The sequence below is a fragment of the Saccopteryx bilineata genome, chromosome 1 (genome assembly GCF_036850765.1).
Source record: "Saccopteryx bilineata isolate mSacBil1 chromosome 1, mSacBil1_pri_phased_curated, whole genome shotgun sequence".
Lineage (NCBI taxonomy): Eukaryota > Metazoa > Chordata > Mammalia > Chiroptera > Emballonuridae > Saccopteryx > Saccopteryx bilineata.
Genome location: NC_089490.1, coordinates 391,021,877 through 391,042,874, shown reverse-complemented (window position 1 = coordinate 391,042,874; position 20,998 = coordinate 391,021,877). Strand labels below are relative to the sequence as shown.

The window sequence follows — 20,998 nt, the reverse complement described above, 5'->3', positions numbered from 1 at the left end:
TTTATCGACATAAAGTCATAAGCCTCCCTGTTAGATGCCTGTAGTAATCCCTCCCCGACACTGTACTATCAAACAGCAGCCACTCATCCATCCTTGCTACAAATGATGCATCCCACTCCTTTAAGTTTCCACTATATGCGCTGTCAGGCCTTCTCCCATCCTCCTGTACATTCATCACCCCCGGGTATAGGAAGACATTCCATTACATGCAACAGAATGAGGAAATTCGGGAACATAAATTTCCCAATAGAAATAAAGGAGAAAACATAAATGTAATAAAATGTATTTTGCAAATATAAATATATATACATATTTCTTTTCCTTTTAAAGGTTCATTGGGTAAAAACAAACTTTATTTTTTAATAATCAAAAACTTAAATCTTGTACACATATGAAAACAATATGCAGCAGCTTTATTGAATTCCCTTATTCTGGGGTGGACTCCCTAAACAGATCAGAAGAGAGTAGAGTGTGCATAGTAAAAATAAGATACAATCAATAAAAGTGATTTTAAAATAACTATAAAGAAATAGAAGTTATTTTGTTGTTTTTTTCATTGACTACAATATTTTTTCTAGTAATAAACACTAAAAGAATATACTTTAAAAATATAAAAATCATTAGGTACAGCCTTTCCAGGCAGTGACACAGTAGATAGGCATTGGCCTGGGACACAGAGGACCCAGGTTCAAAACCCCAAGGTCATCAACTTGAGCCCAGGCTTGCCAGCTTGAGTATGGGGTCACTGGCTTGAGCATGGGATCAAAGACATCACCCATGGTCACTGGCTTGAGCCCAAGGTCGCTGGCTTGAAGCCCAACATCGCTGGCTTGAGCTCAAGGTTACTGGCTTGAGAAGGGCTCACCAGCTTGTACCCAAAGGTCGCTGGCTTGAAGTCCAAAGTCACTGGCTTGAGCAAGGGGTCACTGGCTTGGCTGAAGCTCCTCACCCCCAATCTAGACGCATATGAGAAAGCAATCAATGAACAACTAAGGTGCCACAACATGAATGGATGCTTCTCATCTCTCTCCCTTCCTGTCTGTGCCTATCTGTCTCTTTCTCTGTCTCTGTCTTTCTCATTAAAAAAAATCATTAGATACAAATATGTTCAACACAACTACTAAGAGCTATGGAAAATTAGAAACTGTGGAATGTCCAACATTAGAGAAATAAATAAGTAAAATAGTTCATTGCTTTGAATAACGTATAGTTTTTAACAGGTTTTTTAAAGTGTGCAATATTATAAGAACATTCTTAGGTTGTAATAGTAAGTAGGAAAAAACTTAGATGAAAATTTGAATATATAATGTGATTCTAACTAATTTAAATATATATCAATTTTAAAAACATATCAAAATATTTTTATATCTAACTTGGTTGTATTGTATTTGGTTATATGTTTCCTGATATCTGACATGCTCAAAAGAGGTATAAACCTGATATTGGTAGGTGGAGGGGTTGAAATATGATTTCTAAGATCCATTTAAACTTGGGATTCTATAATTATGTTATTTCTGGAGGGGGAAGAAAACCTCATCTATGAATTTGTCTGACAGGGCTCCTTGGCCAGGGCCCCAGGTAGCTATTAGTTGACCAAGAAAGAAGCAAAGATGTGAATTTTAAAATGCCAACTAGCCCAGCTTCAGTAAGTATCTTTGTTAATTTATAAACAGCACCTTCGGATATGGCCTTTCTCTTGAACCTCACAAGTGCTACCACATATCCTGTTTGTAGGCAAATTCTGTGACGTTTCTTAGCTGTAGTTAATTAGACCTTAGGGGTATTTCACCATCATTAGCAGATCTTGCCAATAACCCAATTATTCCATATAACAAAACTGAACTTTGAGAATTTTTATAGTATTCATCTTTAATGTTTAACTCCCTCCTTAAGTCTACATGAAGACAAAAATGCCACAAGAAGGAAGAAAAAAAGTTGACCCCTGGCCTGGCCAGGTAGTTCAGTTGGTTAAAGCATCATCCCACTGAGACCCTGAGACCCAGGAAAGGAAAGAAACATTCCCAAAATTGCACAGTCTGATAGTTACAGAGTTAGGATAAGAAATTACATTTTCCTAAATACCGACCTGGTTATCTTTTCTCTACATGAAATAGCTGATATTCTCACTTAGTACAAAGGAATTCAAACAAAAGATACTGTTTTGCTTGCCTAGCTGATCTATATAATTACTTCAATGAGCCTCACTGTTTTCCAAGTGAGACCTGCCTTGGGAAATAAAGGTGCTGAGAGATCATAACTAAGTTTGTTTTTTACTTTGGCCTATAGGATTTTCTTAAATGAAGGCAAGTCACAAATGTAAAGATTAATGATCCAGGATTTCTTTAAGTTCCCATTTTTCAAACAGATTTAGCCTGTCTCTCCACTTTATTCCCAAACCAAACAAGTAAATTAAATGGGAATATAATAAGATTCACTTCCTGCACCTGTCCAATCCCTTTGGTAGACCCAGGATACAGTGCTGCTTTTGGATGACTATTTTGAAAAGGAAAATTAGGCCCTGGCCGGTTGGCTCAGCGGTAGAGCGTCGGCCTAGCGTGCGGAGGACCCGGGTTCGATTCCCGGCCAGGGCACACAGGAGAAGCGCCCATTTGCTTCTCCACCCCTCCGCCGCGCTTTCCTCTCTGTCTCTCTCTTCCCCTCCCGCAGCCAAGGCTCCATTGGAGCAAAGATGGCCCGGGCGCTGGGGATGGCTCTGTGGCCTCTGCCTCAGGCGCTAGAGTGGCTCTGGTCGCAATATGGCGACGCCCAGGATGGGCAGAGCATCGCCCCCTGGTGGGCAGAGCGTCGCCCCTGGTGGGCGTGCCGGGTGGATCCCGGTCGGGCGCATGCGGGAGTCTGTCTGACTGTCTCTCCCTGTTTCCAGCTTCAGAAAAATGGAAAAAAAAAAAAAAAAAAGAAAAGGAAAATTAGTACCAAATACTTCCATCAGTCCCTTATACCATGATAGCTTTAGTGATCAGAGACCCGCTATGGATATGTCTGCCTCCTGCAGAATACATTTAATCTAACTATATATGCAGAATTGGGTCAGTGTGGTAGCTTTGAGCCCATATTCCTTCACCTTCAGTCTGCTTTCTAACCAGCATACCACAGTGGTTTCTGCCACCCTAGCATAAGTGTTGGCTTTGAAACTATTTCCAGTCATCTCCAGAAAGATGTATTTCTCTTTGTCCAAAGCGCAATTACCCTGCTAAAGGATCTCATATCACTCAGAGAAAGATTAAGATTTATACCAACAATTTGCCAGGATAACACCAAGTTCTTGTTCAAGGATACCTTTTCATTCAAAAAGCTCTGGATTTGGGGACTATTCACATCTGGTGTTTGGATGTGAGCTGTGATTTGGATCGAATCGTGGTGATTCAATGCAGGTTTCCATTCACCATTAATTTTTGTCATCATCATATCATATCATCACACTTGTCTGCTCGAAATGAGATCACAAAATACCATAGACTGGGTAGCTTACTTATGAGACATTTATTTTTTCACAGTTCTGGAGGCTGAAAGTCCAAGATCAAGGTTACAGCAGAGATGGTTTCTGGTGGGGTCTATTTCCTAGCTTGCAGATGGCCAATTTCTTGTTTTGTCCTGAAATGGCCTTGCCTCTGTGCACATACAGAGAGACTGCTCTGCTATCCCTATAAGAATACCAGTTCTATTGGATTAGGACCCCATACTTATGATCTCAAGAAGTGCCAGCTATCCCAGTCCCCAAGATTCAAGACTGCCAAACCTAGGTATCAGATAGATGAGTGAAGAAACTTTTTAGGTGACTTTAGCCTTAGCCAATTTCTGACCAAAACATCATGAGAGATGCTGAGACAGATGTACCCAGATGAACTGCTCAAATTCCTGACCCATTTCTGAAGCCATCTAAAATACTAAAGTGATTGTTGGTGCTTTAAGCCAGTAAATTTGGGGGTAATTTTTTTTATACTCCAATAGTATCTGAAACACTACAGTAGTGTAGACATAGTAGTTTGGGCTCATGGATCAATAGAATAATCGAACAAAACAGAAAGCTAAGAAATAGAATAACAGATGTATTTTATATGTGAAAGTGGTGGTATTACAGGGTAGTGGGAAACAGGTGGTTCTTCAATAAATGTTCTTGGAAAATTTAGTTAGCTTTATGATAAGAAAAGAAAGTATATTTCTACCTCGCACCATACCAGAAAATTCACATCCTATATGAGTTAAAGATGGAAATGAAAAGAAAAATTTTAAAACTGTTGTAAAATAAAATTATAAACCCAGGGCCAGGAAGGATGCAGAGATCTTCCATCGTGAGTCCAGCTTCCTCGTCTCTGCATCCTGGGACAACCATGTATCCAGGTGTCAGCTCCTCCCATTCTGATAATGTTGAAGTACTTGACCCACTGTATTCCAGTCCTTTCTGATGAAAAAATCAAGAGTACTTTCTGTTTCCTCCACTGAAGAACAAATGAAACTTTATGGCAGGTATTTATTCAATATTCATTAAATGGAGTCATTAATATTGTTAAATATTTTAAGTAAACCCAATTATAAATTGAAAAAAGTATGAAGGCAAAAAAAAATACCAATTTTATGCCTTAGGATCTATGTTATGGGTTAACTTCTCAACAAGGAAACATCTACCATATGCTACCATCACAGTATAAAATTAACAAAGTTCACTTCTATAGATCTATCCTCAGCTATATATACATGCTGTGGAATTTTATTTTTAATTAAATTTATTGGTATAACATTGATTAATAAAATTATATAGGTTTCAAGTGTATAATTCTATACACTTTTTGCATTGTGTGCCCACTACCCAAAGTCAGATCTTTCATCACCGTGTATTTTACCCCCCTTCACCCTTTATTGACCCCCTACCCCTCTTCCCCCTTCGCAGTGTGGTAACCACCATACTGTTGTCTGTATGTATATTAGTTTTTGTTTGTTTTTCTTGTTTGTTCATTTGTTGCTTTCAGTTTTATATCCCACTTGTGAATGAAATTGGTTCTTGATTTCTTTCTGATTTATTTCACTTAGTATGTTGTAAAATTTTAAAGTAATTAATTTGACTAGACATTTATTTTTGCTGTTATATTAGCAATTTTTTAACAATTTGAATTTTTTAATTTTCAAATTTTATTCTCCTGAACTAAAAGGGACCAAGTTTTAAGAGGTCATTTCTATGTAGCACAGGGTACCATACTCCACAAAAAAGAACATGAAATAAAACAAACAAAAATAAAATGTTGTCCACTAAAGAATATTAACATAGGGCCCTGGCCGGTTGGCTCAGCGGTAGAGCATCGGTCTGGCGTGCGGGGGACCGGGGTTCGATTCCCGGCCAGGGCACATAGGAGAGGCGCCCATTTGCTTCTCCACCACCCCCCTCTTTCCTCTCTGTCTCTCTCTTCCCCTCCCGCAGCCAAGGCTCCATTGGAGCAAAGATGGCCCGGCGGGCGCTGGGGATGGCTCCTTGGCCTCTGCCCCAGGGGCTAGAGTGGCTCTGGTCGCGGCAGAACGATGCCCCGGAGGGGCAGAGCATCGCCCCCTGGTGGTCAGAGCTTCGCCCCTGGTGGGCGTGCCGGGTGGATCCTGGTCGGGCGCATGCGAGAGTCTGTCTGACTGTCTCTCCCCGTTTCCAGCTTCAGAAAAATACAAAAAAAAAAAAAAAAAAGAATATTAACAAAGTATGATTATCTACATAAGGGATTAAACCTATACAATTCTCTTGCTCTCTAAGGACTAAAACACATTCCACTTAGATGAAGATTAATATTATATATATGGCTGTTTCAGATTAATTCAGCTAGATAACTCAAATGAAACAATTTTTAAAATGTAATCACTGAGAGTGAAAGTATTCCTTGGTTCTGTGAAAGAATAAATCATGTTCTGCATGAGGGATGCAGCCCCCTTCCAACCAAGGCCACATTGCCACTCCAAAGTTTCCTCACGGCATTCTTCATTTCTGCATTTCTCAGGGTATAGATGAAGGGGTTTAGCATGGGAGTTATAAAAGTTAGAATCACAGTCATGGATTTATCAATGGGAAAGGTGGAATTAGGCCTCGCATACAGGAAGATACAAGGGACAAAGAATAAAATGACCACAGTCATATGGGACGCACAGGTGTAGAAGGCTTTGCGTTTTCCCTTCAAACCATGCGTCTTAAGGGAGTGTACTATGACCCCATAAGACACTAGGAGAATAAAGAAAGTGACAGTGCAGATTGCCCCTCCATTAGCTATTATAGAAAGTCCAGTGAGGTAGGTATTGGTGCAAGCAAGTTTCAATAAGGGATACACATCACACACAAAGCTGTCAATGACATTAGGGCCACAGAAAGGAAGCTGATAAATAAAGAGAAATTGAACCAATGAGTGCAGAAAACCTCCAGTCCAGGCCACCAGCAGCATGAGCACACACACCCGCCGATTCATGATGATCAAATAATGAAGAGGTTTACATATGGCTACATATCGGTCATAGGCCATCACCACCAGAAGAATGACTTCGGCACCAGCAAGGAAATGGTCTATGAAGACTTGAGTCATACAAGCTTGGAAGGAGATGGTCTTTTTCTCATAGAGCAAGTCTACAATCATTTTGGGTGCAACAGTAGTAGAATAGACAGTATCTATAAATGATAAGTAAGCCAGAAAGAAGTACATGGGGGAACCCAGTAACTGACTGGCCATGATGGTCACCATGATAAGCAGATTGCCCACTATCGTCACAATGTAGATGAGTAAGAATGCAACAAATAGACCTCTCTGACCTTCGGAGCTTTGTGCGAGCCCCAGGAGGATAAATTCAGTCACATTGTTCTTCTTTCCCATGTGTTCTTCTGAAGGTGTGGGACTCAGGTGGTCAGAGGCTGCAAACAAAAGAGCCAGTGATGAATTTGAGAGGATCACAAGTTTTATGTCAAAAATGGAATTCCTTATTCAACACTGCTCTACAGAGTCTCAAATAGAGTAACTCTTCAGAGAGTTAGAGTTAGGAGTCTCCTTCCATAATTACTGCATTTCATTTTCACAAATTTCTTGCTTCCACTACAATGCTGAGACTTCAGTGGTCTAACTGGCAGGTATATGTGCATGGGTGTATCTGGGAGATGATCCACTGAATGACAGAAAAGTTGAATTCTTCACTTATACACCAGGTCTTATTTCCTTGGATGCATTTTGACCTTCTGAGATCCACCATGAAAACAATCTCATTGCTAATAATTTTATTTATGTTATTTACACAAAATAATACCTAGGGTTGGAGCATAAAATTATAGGCTGACATAATTGCCTTTCTGAGTTAACTTTACTAAGAACTCCAAAAATCGAGAACTGAGTCACCTACAGCAGCAAAAGAACAGGCAATGAATGCTCATCAAATGCTTATTAAACTTTATTTAATTAAGCTTTTAAAACTCATTATGAGAGCAACTCAGCAGAGATAAATGTATTAAATTCTTTCTAACCAAGAAAGTATAATGAAAGCAAAGTTTTGAGAATGTGTGTGTGTGCACACACACGCACACACACACATACACACACAAACTGAATTAACATGTATTGCAACATAGGTTATTAAAAGGACAAAAATGGATAATATAAGTCTAAGTTCATGGGTACTACATAGACATTTTTCTTACTTTCCAAAATTGTTTAGATTTGATTATTTCTAACCATAGCTCAATTCAGAATGTCAAAATAAAAAGATTTTAGGCAGAATCATGATATAGTCAAAAAAATTCTATGCTAAAAATCTGGAAATATTATTTGATTTTGCTCAATCATCTTGGAGAAATCACATCCTGACATAGTCTTATTAGAAAGGTTATAGTTTTTCCAGATGTGTGCACTTCTGGATTCTTCTCATTACCACCTTTATCCTAAATCGCGTTACCACTTTTGCTTATATACCATCTTTATATTATCAGATGAATTAGTATGTGTTAAAAGTCATTTGATTATTAAAGTAACTAATCAACTATACCAGTTATTTTGTTCATATTGTTAGTTCTTGATTATCTGAATCTGTGTGGAATACAGGCATTCATCCTCAATGAGGAAAATAAATCACTTGCTGGGCCTTTCTGATATGGACCAGAGCCAATTTACATGTAATGAGTGCAACTTCATTTTTGCGGAATTGTTTTAAATGTGCTCCATCTCAGTGTCAATGGTGGTAGACCTTCCACCATTTGTGAAGGGCATGAGGTTATTCTAGAAGATTTGTGCATCTGGGCAAGCCGTTCTGTAGTCAAACATAAGCAGGAGAATAAAAATGCAGAAGAGAGAATAAGAAATAACTGAGAAAAGACAGATAGAGGCCAGCAATCAGTCAATCCAGAGGTGAGCTAGAGCATAGCTCAGTATCAGGACCTGCCTCAAAGAATCTTTATGCTTCCAGATCAAAGAGAGAAAGAGAGAGAATCAAAGTCTACACTTCCAGGTATATCAGGATAAGAGACTAGCTGCGTAAAGGCATCCCATCTTCAGAGCTTCTAGAAGTTCATTGCATATAATTAAATATGTTCATCACAATTATGAAGCCATAGCTGCATTTGTAGTAGAAAAAAAGTACTCACAACTTATAGGAGTTGTCTGAGCATTCAAGAGATAAACTTCCAGTAGGAGAGTCTAACACCTCCACCTGCTGAGTGCTTACACCACTTACTTGTTTATATCTGTGCTTCTCCTGTCATCTGCTGGGTCTGTCAGGATAGTGAGCATATCCTTCTAATAACTGTATCTTCAGAATCTTCGACTGTCCCTTACACATTTTAGGTGATTAATAAATATTTGACTATTTTAAATGATCTTATGAGCATACAAATATTACTCTAATTTATTCATTTGATTCATAATGATATAAAATTCTATACTTTATCAATATTATATTTTCTTTAAAATATATGTATCTGCTTCAAACATTCATGAGATTCTTTAAATTTCTTAACATTGTCAATGAGAACAAATAAATCATTAAGGAATGCTCAATAATGTAAATCCATGTTACCCACATGTCCCACAGTGACAATTAAACCATGGTAAGTTAAGTAGAGCTACACTATGTCAAACTCAACAACACAAGGCAGAATACAAACCGCTTGCATGGTATGCAAGGTATAAAATACTGGGGAACACTTTCAATCAGCAAGATAGTAAAAAATATAGTAAAAATGTTCAATTTCATCCAGATCCTTTTAAAACAGGATCCCAGCCCATGCATGCCTAAATACATTTCTATTTAACCGTCTGTATAATAAGACCTGTTTTCCAGGTAAGCAATAGCTTTTTTAAATGAATGAGCAGTGGCCATAAAAATGATGCAACAAAAATTGTGAGGTCCTAATAAACATTTAATCAGATCTTTTTAAAAGATAAATTTTAAGGCCCTGGCTGGTTGGCTCAGTGATAGAGCGTCGGCCTGGCGTGCAGGAGTCCCGGGTTTGATTCCCGGCCAGGGCACACAGGAGAAGCGCCCATCTGCTTCTCCACCCCTTCCCCTCTCCTTCCTCTCTGTCTCTCTCTTCCCCTCCCGCAGCTAAGGCTCCATTGGAGCAAAGATGGCCCGGGCACTGAGGATGGCTCTGTGGCCTCTGCCTCAGGTGCTAGAATGGCTCTGGATGCAACAGAGCAACGCTCCAGAGGGGCAGAGCATCGCCCCCTGGTGGGCATGCTGGGTGGATCCCGGTCGGGCGCATACGGGAGTCTGTCTGACTGCCTCCCCGTCTCCAGCTTCGGAAAAATGAAAAAAAAAAAAAAAGATAAATTTTAAAGAAATATCATTTTCTAAGTTAATTTCTTCATAGTTAAGGGGAAAAGCTACCTCTAAAACCTGAATGTGGCTGATCAGACTTTAAAGACAAACAGAGAACAACAATCAGAGAGGATGGACTGCCTATATCATATAGAGTCTTTACCACTTGTGTGTTGTTTTGTTTTGTTTTATAACATGGCACGGGTGGCCCTGGATGCCTGCAGTACTTTATGAGAAATTTGGGTTCTGATTTCTGGTTTGAAATTTGAGCCTCAGAATCTGTATCTATCAACTCTGTGGCCTTGGGTAAATTACTCAGCAGCATCTGGATAATGAAACATCATAGCATCTAACATGTAGGATGGTTTATGGCAGGGGTCCTCAAACTTTTTACACAGGGGCCAGTTACTGTCCCTCAGATTGTTGGAGGGCCGGACTATAAAAAAACTATGAACAAATCCCTATGCACACTGCACATATCTTATTTTAAAGTAAAAAAAAAGAGAGAGAGAGAGAGAGAGAGAACAAATATAATATTTAAAATAAAGAACAAGTAAATTTAAATCAACAAAGTATTTCAATGGGAACTATGCTCCTCTCACTGACCACCAATGAAAGAGGTGCCCCTTCCGGAAGTGCGGTGGGGGCCGGATAAATGGCCTCAGGGGGCCGCATGCAGCCCGCGGTTTGTAGTTTGGGGACCCCTGGTTTGTGGATTAAGTAAGGCAACACAAATAAAGCACTAAAAGGTGTCTGGCAAATAATAAGCACTAAAAAAATTCAATACATTATTTCCTGTTATCTTTTCCCCCATTTAACTTTAGTGCTACATCTTTTTTTTCATTAGTTTTACATGAGTTTCCCCAAAGTCCACTCTCTTCTCTAATTATGCAAAGAGTGGATGGGTTGACTGGGTCATTGTCATGTACAGTTATGGAAGCCGTCCTGTACTTTCTTTACCATTTATATTGCTGCAAGGGAACCCCAGCGGCTATCTTTAGCCACATCACATTATTCTCTTTGAAATTCATCCTTAAAAGTTATCTGAGAGATTTTCTATTTTATAAATTAAGAGGTCAACTGGGTGCATAATGCAAAGTGTCCAGTTTCATTCATAATATATTTAAGACCCTAAAGATGAGAAAATATCCATGCAATAGAACTACAGACAGAAATAGAGTTGGCATTTTCTTTAAGAGTCTGTGGATCTTATGTATCTAACACAATTAATAAATTCTATTTCCACAAACACTAAAGCTCATTTTCAAATAAAGTCAATTAAGTCTAATAAGAAACTAAATTTTTCTGATCTCATGTTTGCATGTTGTAAGCTTGGGGTTTCCCTTTGTCATAAGTGGCTATTAAGGCTATTAATTTACATATCAAAATGTTATTTGGGATACATACACAAAAGAAGAGGAACCAGAGACTTATCCAGATATCTGCACAGCAGTGTTCACTGCAACATGATTCACAATAGCCTAAAGGTAGAAATAACCCAAATGTTTATCAAATACTGAATATATAAACACATTGTGGTATATACAAACAGTGTACTCTTATTCAACCTTAAAAAGGAAATTGTGATACATACTCTAACATGGATCAATTTTTTAGACATAATGCTAAGTAAAATAAGACAGGCACAGCCTGACCATATGGTGGTGCAGTGGATAGAGTGTCAGTCTGGGACGCAGAGAACCCAGGTTCGAGACCCCGAGGTCGCCAGCTTGAGCACGGGCTCATCAGGTTTGAGCAAGGCTCACCAGCTTGAGCCCAAGGTTGCTGGCTCAAGCAAGGGGTCACTCGGTCTGCTGTAGCCCCCACCCCGGTCAAGGCACATATGAGAAAGCAATCAATGAACAACTAAGGAACCATAACGAAGAATTAATGCTTCTCATCTCTCTCCCTTCCTGTCTGTCTGTCCCCATCTGTCCCTCTCTCTGACTCTCTCTGTCTCTGCCACACAAAAGAAAGACAAAAAAGGGCAAATATTTTATAAGTCCCTTTTTATGAGGTACATAGAATAGTCATATACACACAGATAGAAAGTAGAAAGTACAATGGATTCCCAGGGCTGAGGAAAAAGTAAAGGGGAGTTACTGTTTGATGGGTACAGATTTCCAGTCTGGGAAGATGAAAAAGTTCTGGAAATGGATAGGAGTGATGAAGGCACAATAATGTGTTATGCATATTTTACCACAATAAAAACAACCCACAGAAATAAAATACCTACACAAAACCAGAACATTTAAAGATACTGTATACAAGATAACAATTTATAAAGAGCTGTAGTAATCCTTACTATTATAATCAGTATATTAAAATACAGAATATATAATTGTTGGATTCTCCATATAAAGCAATCTACAAAAGTTATTGTGAAGACCATATATAGGTCATGTTCTATTGTTACATCATGTTATGTTTTCTCTATTTCAGTATGCATCTAAACAGCTCTAATACAAAATATTAGACAAAATTATTGTCATTGTATTTGTTCAATAATATTTTATATTTTATAAAATAGGTACAATGCATGTCCTTTATTATTTCTGGAGCTTCCGGCATAAATCATTTGAAATCAAATGATAAAAAAAACCTACTTCTTAAAAGATTCATAATTCATTCGAAGTAAATCTGTTTATCTCTATTTTCACAGCAGTGAAGAGTTTTTGTGATTATGTTACCTGGTTTTTCTATTTCCTCTTCTGTTCCTTGTTCCAAATCAAGGCTTCTGCAGTTCTATCTTTGGTTTTGGAAGATGAAGTTGAGTTTGATGCAGAGAAGTGAGGAGTGTCACCACATCAACCCAGGGATGACTGTAGAGACAGATTGGGGTTTGCCTAGTCATGGCATCTGGAAATGCTTGTCACATCCAGATAGATCTCTCTTTGCCTACACAGAGCATGACCATCTTCTTCAACTTTCATAAAGATTTTACAGTTAGGATTATGGAATTATCCAAAGTTGGTTTTAAGAAGATACAGCTGATATGACTGATGAATCAGCAAATTTGAAACTGTCGTTGAGAATATGTATCGGGAATCAAATTAAAAACCTATTATGTTTAACTGCCAAATTAATTGACCAAACCTTTAATAGGATATTTAGTCAATAATACAGAGAGTTGTATAATCAAAAAAATGGACTTGTTTTGAATACTTTTAGAGTACTCATTTGACTGTTTTAATATGGTTCTAGTCTAGCAAAAGTAATAGCTTTTATTTTTGTATCTTGATGGTAGCATTAATTCCCAAGGAGAAATCTTCTCCCAGGTAAAGGGCAATATGACTGGGCACTTAATCAACAATGAATAACAATCAGTTCATTCTCCAAGTTGTTAGAACAGTTTGTCCCCAAGGCTGTTCGTTCAAAAATAAATTCACTAAGGAATCGTGCTCTAGAGAACTGAGACCTTCCACATGATTCTTCCAGTGCATTCTATTCAGAGGCTTCTCCTGACTAATCACTTTAGGGGAAATAAGTGAAAAAAATAATAGCAATCTAATAGCAAAGAGTAAGTCACTTAATAATACTAAAATCACAAGATTGTATGAACACCCTTTAAATACCCTGGAAATTGAACCAGAGAGGAAAGAACTTTTAACAGCTCTTTGTACTAGTTCCTCTGCCGGATAATCACAGAGACTGATGTTCTTCACTGATTCTTTCTCCCTACTTGCTCAGATCTACTGTTAGACCATTTTAGTAAATTTTTTATTTCAATTATTATACTTTCAACTGTAGAATTCATTTTTGTTCTTTTTCATAATGTTCACTTTTATTGATATAAATCATTTACTGATGAGACATTGTTTTATAGTTCTTTCCTTTAGCTCCTTAGACATGGTGTTCTTTAGTTCTTTTGAATATTTTAATATAACTATAGTCTCCATCACTGATCTTACAAGTTTCCCCACTACTCAGAAGCATCTGACATGATAAAATGAGGAAATGGGATACTGAAGGTTCTATGACAGTACCATCTGAGACAAGAGACAACAGAAAACAACACTGGTTTGTTATCCTATAGAATATGGTATATACTTAAGCCAAGGCTATACCTAAATCAGGACTATCTCTTCTGTAGGGAGAATAAACAAATCAGTCTAGAGGTGAGAATAACCCTCATCGCTATTATACGCAATAATTCACCTAAGGAATTTTTAATTCAGATACTTGGAAGTTTGAAGATGATATGTTTGAAAGCCCTAGTGTCCACAGAGGAATACTTCTACAATGAACACAGTCATTGTTCCATTAAATTTTAAATGGAAACCGTTCGTGGTTATGTTGGGATTCCCAGGCTGATGAAACAGGCAGGAAGTTCCCTGTACTGAGTTGAGTGCTTGATTCTAATTAACAAAGAGAAATTGGGTTGCTACACAGAAATGAAGGCATGAAAGATGATGGCTCCTTCTACTCCCATGCCCAATAGAGAGCAATGAGAAACAAAGGCAAAACAACAAAGCAGAACCATTATTATCCAATAATTAAGGTTTGAATTACCAAACTGGGTAACATACTCTGACCAGCCAAGAACCCGGCCAAAAGTAAAAGGAATATAAAATTGGTGATTGAAAAGTTACAATAATTAAGTTTGGTCATATACCAAGCTTTACAAGCTCAGACTGAAGTGGATGATTTATTTTATGCAATCAATTCTTTAGATCTTTCTCTTTTTTCCCCTATGCAGAGCGTTGGTGGTTTATATTTCAATTAGGTTTGAAGTAGGAGTATGTCTGAGTTGAAATCAATTGATGATCTGGAAGCTACAGGGACTTTTTATGTTCCTGTGTTGGGGACAGAGCTTTACTTCCAGTCCAAAGTCGCAGTGAACAGTAGCAGCAAAAAGGGTTGGCTGTCATGGATGCCCTGCATTTTCTCCTACAGATCCAACTCTAATCTTTTTTTTTTTTTTTAGTTTGTCATAGTTTGTTTTTTGGGTGTTTTTTATAAATTTTTATTAATGTTAATGGGATGACATTAATAAATCAGGGTACATATATTCAAAGAAAACATGTCTAGGTTATCTTGTCATTAAATTATGTTGCATACCCCTCGCCCAGAGTCAGATTGTCCTCCATCACCCTCTATCTAGTTTTCTCTGTGCCCCTCCCCCTCCCCCTAACTCTCTCCCTCCCTCTCTCCTGCATCCTCCCTCCCCCCACCCCTGGTAACCACCACACTCTTGTCCATGTCTCTTAGTCTCGTTTTTATGTTCCACCAATGTATGGAATCATGTAGTTCTTGTTTTTTTCTGATTTACTTATTTTACTCTGTATAATGTTATCAAGATCCCGTCATTTTGCTGTAAATGATCTGATGTCATCATTTCTTATGGCTCAGTAGTATTCCATAGTGTATATGTGCCACATCTTCTTTATCCAGTCTTCTATTGAAGGGCTTTTTGGTTGTTTCCATGTCTTGGCCATTGTGAACAGTGCTGCAATGAACATGGGGCTACATGTGTCTTTACGTATCATTGTTTCTGAGGTTTGGGGGTATATACCCAGTAGAGGGATTGCTGGGTCATAAGGTAGTTCTATTTGCAGTTTTTTGAGGAACTACGATACTTTCCTCCATAATGGTTGTACTACTTTACAGTCCCACCAACAGTGGATAAGAGTTCCCTTTTCTCCACAGCCTCTCCAACATTTGCTATTACACCAACTCTAATCTTTACAACTTATTCTGGGCCCTAAGAAGCTGGCCCCTAAAATGGGCATCAACCAAACAAACTTGCCCTTTAGCTGTTGGTTAAATGGGCATCAACCAAGCAAACGTGCCCTTTAGCTGTTGATTAGGTGCAGCCAATGAAAGGAAATAACAGGAGATCGGAAAGTGAAAAGACAGAAGGTACTGATTCCTCTGGCACTTTTCCTCCTGGGCCACAGTGTGGAAATGGGTGTCTCTCTAAGCAAGGTGCTCCTGTCAGGTGACCCGCCTTCTTGTTACAGTCATTCCATCTTCTGCTCCTTCATAGCTGGGGTAGTGATGACATCCCACTCTTGCTGGTCCAGGGCTACTTCACCATACTTTAAAATTCTTCACTCTTGCAAGCTCTTTGTAAATAGTTTTTTTTTTTTCCAGTTGTTCCTTTGAAGAAGAGTCATGTCTGTTCCTTTCAGGATACTGACATACAGATGGAGATGATCATTTTTAATGAACACATTTTTAATAGGGAAATACCACAGGCATCCCCTTTAAAGTTATGAATAAGTCAAGGTTTTCTCTACTCCCGTTATTATAACATTTTCCCTCTGTTAAGTAACATAATAACATAAAGATGAAAAAAATGATAGAAAATATTAGAAATATATTGGAAAGAAACATCATTAATGACACCATTACTACTTAGCAATCATCTAAAAGAATTAACTGATGTTAAAGACCTAAATAAATACTGAAATATTTCCTATATTCAGATAGAATGATTCAATGTGATCAAGATACAAATTCTTTTCCAGGTTAACTAGACAGTTAATATATTGTCTGTCAAAATCTTAGTAGGTTTCTAAAACCTTCAAAGTCATTCTAATACTTATGTAGAAAATAATTGTTTGGAAGAAAAAATGTTTTAAATAAGACTATTGTACCCTGGCTGGGTAGCTCAGTTGGTTAGAGGCTCAAATCCCCAATCAGGGCACATACAAGAATCAACCAATAAATGCATAAATAAGTGGAACAACAAATTTCGGTCTCTGTCTCTCTCTCTCTCTCTCTCTCTCTACCTATCTATTTAAAAATACAAAAAGGTAAATAAAACTATTATATGGTAGACCTTTTATCAGATATCAAAATCTATTTATATGGCCAAAAATAATGTGGCATCCTTTAGGAATAATTAACCAAAGGAAAATAGTCTAGAAATAGATATACAAGTATTTGGACTTTAAGAATAGCAAAGATGCCCTGGCCAGTTGGCTCCGTGGTAGAGCATCGGCCTGGCATGCAGGAGTTCCGGGTTCAATTCCCAGCCAGGGCACACAGGAGAAGCGCCCATCTGCTTCTCCACCCCTCCCCCTCTCCTTCCTCTCTGTTTCTCTCTTCCCCTCCCGCAGCCAAGGCTCCATTGGAGCAAAGTTTGCCCGGGCGCTGAGGATGGCTCTATGGCCTCTGCCTCAGGTGCTAGAATGGCTCTGATTGCGGCAGAGCATCTCCCCCTGGTAGGCATGCTGGGTGGATCCCTGTAGGGCGCATGCGGGAGTCTGTCTGACTGCCTCCCCATTTCCAACTTCGGAAAAATACAAAAAAAAAAAAAAAGAATAGCAAAGATGACATCAGATTAGGAAAGTAGCTTGAATTTTTTGAAACATATGTTAAAAAACTAGGTTTTTAGGCAACATAAAATCATTTGCAAAGTAGATTTAAATTCTCCACACACATGCACACACACAGACACACACATATAAACACAAACAGGAGTGTAACTGATAATACAGTTTTAGGAGAAAATTGTAACCATCCATAAAAGTGAACGTGTGAACATCCTACTTAACACAAAGGAACTTCCTTCAGCATGGCCATAGCAGCACTCAGCAGCACTCTGCCTGAACGGGTACACAGTCTGTGGACATCCAGACATGGACTGATCCACAGCAGGGCAATGATGGGGCTACAGAACCGTGCGGCAACATGACCGAATCTTAGAAAGTGAATATTGTGAATAAAAGATCCCCAAACCTATGTCATACATAGCATAACTTCAATCAAGGTAAGGAATATGACACTCTAAACTCTATAAGGATATCTACATATGTAGTTCAACTATTTTTTACCATGATTAACAAAAATTACAGCACTGGGTTTACCTCTGGAAAGAAGCAGAGGGCTGGTATACACAGGTAATTTCAATATTAATTATATTCTAGGTAGGAGACCATAAAATTTAGAAATAAATTGCATATATTATGAGTTTGCATTAAGAAATATGTAACAAAATTGTAAAATAAGAAAAGTTCTAATTTCTTTTCATTAGTTGAAAAAGAAAACTCTTACAAAACAGAGAGGATGACCCACTGTACAGTGAAAGCAATCTCATCTTCTGCCTAGCACATGATGTTCCAGGGCGGTTTTTTTACATATAATTGAAAAACAATATTTTGTTTCTACTAAAACAAATCATTATTAAGTCTATAATTAAAAATATTTAAGCCTCGCCTGACCAGGCGGTGGCGCAGTGGATAGAGCGTTGGACTGGGATGCGGAGGACCTAGGTTCAAGACCCCGAGGTCGCCGGCTTGAGCACAAGCTCATCTGATTTGAGCAAAAAAAAGCCCAGCAGCTTGAACCCAAGGCCTCTGGCTCCAGCAAGGGGTTACTCAGTCTGCTGAAGGCCCGCGGTCAAGGCACATATGAGAAAGCAATCAATGAACAACTAAGGTGTTGCAACGCGCAATGAAAAACCAATGATTGATTCTTCTCATCTCTCTTCATTCCTATCTATCCCTCTCTCTGACTCACTCTGTCTCTGTAAAAAAAAAAAAAAAAAATTTAAGCCTGACCAGGCAGTGGTGCAGTGAATAGAGCCTCAGACTGGAACGTAAAGGATTCAGATTTGAGACCTTGAGGTCACCAGCTTGAGCCCAAGGTCTCTGGCTTGAGCAAGGGGTCACTTGCTCTGCTGTAGCAGAGAAAGTAATCAATGAACAACTAAGATGCCACACGAAGAATTGATGCTTCTCATCGCTTTCCCTTCCTATCTGTCTGTCCCTATTGGTTCCTCTCTCTGTCTCTATCACAAAAATATATATATATTTAAGTTGAGGCCCTGGCCAGTTGGCTCAGTGGTAGAGCGTTGGCCTGGCATGTGGAAGCTCAGGTTTGATTCCCAGTCAGGGAACACATAAGTGACATTCTGCTTCTCCATCCCTCCCCCTATTTCTCTCTCTCTCTCTCTCTCTCTCTCTCTCTCTCTCTTCTCCTCCCACAACCACGGCTCAGTCAGTTGGAGCTCATCTGACCAGAGGCACTAAGGATAGCTCTGTGGAGCCTCTGCCTTAGGCACTAAAAATAGCTTGGTTGCAAGCATGGCCCTAGATGGGCAGAGCATCAGCTCCAGACAGAGGTTGCCAGGTGGATCCCATTTGGAGTGCATGTGGGAGTCTGTCTCCCTATTTCCCTTCTTCTCACTTGAAAAAGAAGGGGAAAAAACATATTTAAGTTGAGCCTGACCAGAGTGGCACAGTGGATAGAGCATCAGACTGAGACACAGAGGACATAGGTTTGAAACCCTGAGGTCGCTGGCTTGAGCGCAGGCTCATCAGCTTGCATACAGGGTCTCTGGCTTGAGTGTGGGATCATAGACATGACCTATGGTTGCTGGCTTGAGCCCAAAGGTCGCTGGCTTGAAGCCCAAGGTTGCTGACTAGAACAAGGGGTCACTTGCTCTGCTATAGCCGCCCCCCAGTCAAGGCACATATGAGAAAACAATCAAATAAACAACTAAGATGCCACAATGAAGAATTGATGCTTCTCATCTCTCTCCCTTCCTGTCTTTCTGTCCCTATCTGTCCCTCTCTGACTTTCTCTGTCTCTGTCAAAAAAAAAAAAAAAAAAAGTATTTAAGTTGAATACTTTTAGGCAACACATTGCTATGCAAAATAATATATTTCTTTATTCTGTCTTCAGTATCATGAAGACAAATAAGCTTTATTTACTATTCTATGAAGAAACTCTATGAAGAATGGCAAAAATGCACATAATAACTAGTGAATAAAAGCATGTATGTTTACAACTTGGTTTTCTATTTTATAATCAAGAACTAGAATCTGTTTTCATTGTCAAACATCCTATAGAGATTCATCCCAATCTGTGAATACATCAACATCCCAATCTAACATGGGATTCACTGGTTGTGTCTCTAACCAAATACGGTATCATCTCCCAACTAAACCTCCTGAACTTCAAATACAGAGACATCAACCTGAGGACCGGAAGTAATCTGAAAGACAACATGTGTGAAACAGATGCAGAAAGCTGCTGTGTGGATAGAATCACAAACATTAAAATTTAGAAACCACTCTTTTGACCCTAGAAATTTGTTCTAAGCATTCACCAAATTGCTTTCTCATTATTTTGGGTAAAAGAAAATTTTCAAAGGTAGCTTCTTTTTCACTTTTCAAAGAGGAAAGAAAAAAAAAACTTAAATCCTATTTCAATATCAACAAAGAAACAGTTACAGAGTGAACTTAGTTTCTTTTTCCTTGCAATAAGACAAATACTTGTGCCTTTTATTCGCCCTCCAGCATTTCTTTATTAGTCTGATTATAACCTCAAAGGACAATTTATTCTACTTTTTGCCATTTTGGTATAAATAAAGAAAAGCATCCTTAGAGAACCCATTGGGTTGACTAAGTCATCCATTGTTAGAATGCGTTTCCTGTTTGTCGCCTCAGAATTAGTAACAAATGTATTCAGTATGGGTGACACATTTTCATTTGACAGTTAACTTTTTACACCAATTGTTTTTTTTCATAGCATTGTTCCTTCCCAAATTTCTCAAAGTGTATACAGTATTAAAGGATTCAACATGGGAGTGATAACAGTGAAAACTACTGTTATGGATTTATTAATGGGGAAGTTAGAAACAGGTCTAACATACATGAAGATACAGGGAACAACAAAAAAAAGAGCGTCTACCACCACCATGTGGGAACTGCAGGTAGACAGGGCTTTGTGCCTTTCTCACTGACTGTGAACTTTAAGAGAATTTAGGGTGACTCCATAGGAGATTAATAGAAAAATAAAGATGACCATACAGATTGCTCCGCCATTGGTAACCACAGTGAGGCCTACAAAGTAGGTGTCATTGCAGGCAAGTTCCAAGAAGGGGTCCATGTCACAGAGGAAGTGGTCAATGACATTGGGACCACAGAAGGGAAGTCTGTGCACAAAGAGAAGTTGGACCAAGAAATGCACATAGACTGGGTGGTAAACAACAAACATTTATTCCTCACACTTCCAGAAGCTGGGAAGACCAAGATCAAGGTGCTGGCAGATTCAGTGTCTGATGAGTGCCTACTTCCTAGTTCATAGACTGCCATTATTTTATTTTTTCTGTGTCTTCATCTGGCATAAGGAGCAAGTGAGGTCTTCGGGGTCTCTTTATAAGGACACTAATTCTATTCATTAGGACTTTCCACACCTTCATGACCTAATCACCTTGTAAAGTCCCCACCTCCAAATACCACCATATTACAAAGAATTTAAGTCATGA

At 38.8% G+C, this 20,998-nt stretch overlaps 1 protein-coding gene across 2 annotated transcripts; it reads right to left on the bottom strand.

Moving 5' to 3' along the window:
• Window positions 1-5,894: 5,894 nt before the first annotated feature.
• Window positions 5,895-8,150, bottom strand: LOC136320763 (olfactory receptor 4A15-like). Of its 2 annotated transcripts, XM_066253917.1 has the most exons (2): window positions 8,130-8,150; window positions 5,895-6,836 (listed from the first exon to the last, which is right to left on the bottom strand). In XM_066253917.1, exons 1-2 carry the CDS (start codon window positions 8,148-8,150, stop codon window positions 5,895-5,897), a joined length of 963 nt encoding a protein of 320 aa, XP_066110014.1. The 2 variants fall into 2 exon arrangements, with proteins under 2 accessions (XP_066110014.1, XP_066110015.1); XM_066253918.1 differs by lacking the exon at window positions 8,130-8,150 and having other exon boundaries at window positions 5,895-6,912.
• Between the last annotated feature and the right edge of the window lie 12,848 nt (window positions 8,151-20,998).

What these genes read in the sequence shown, in the direction of transcription:
- LOC136320763 (XM_066253917.1), bottom strand. Translation starts at nt 8,150, where the DNA reads ATGAAGTTGCACTCATTACAT. An exon ending in TGAAGTTGCACTCATTACAT is followed by an intron (nt 6,837 to 8,129) that starts GTAAATTGGCTC and finishes ATGGGAAAGAAG; the next exon opens with AACAATGTGACTGAATTTAT.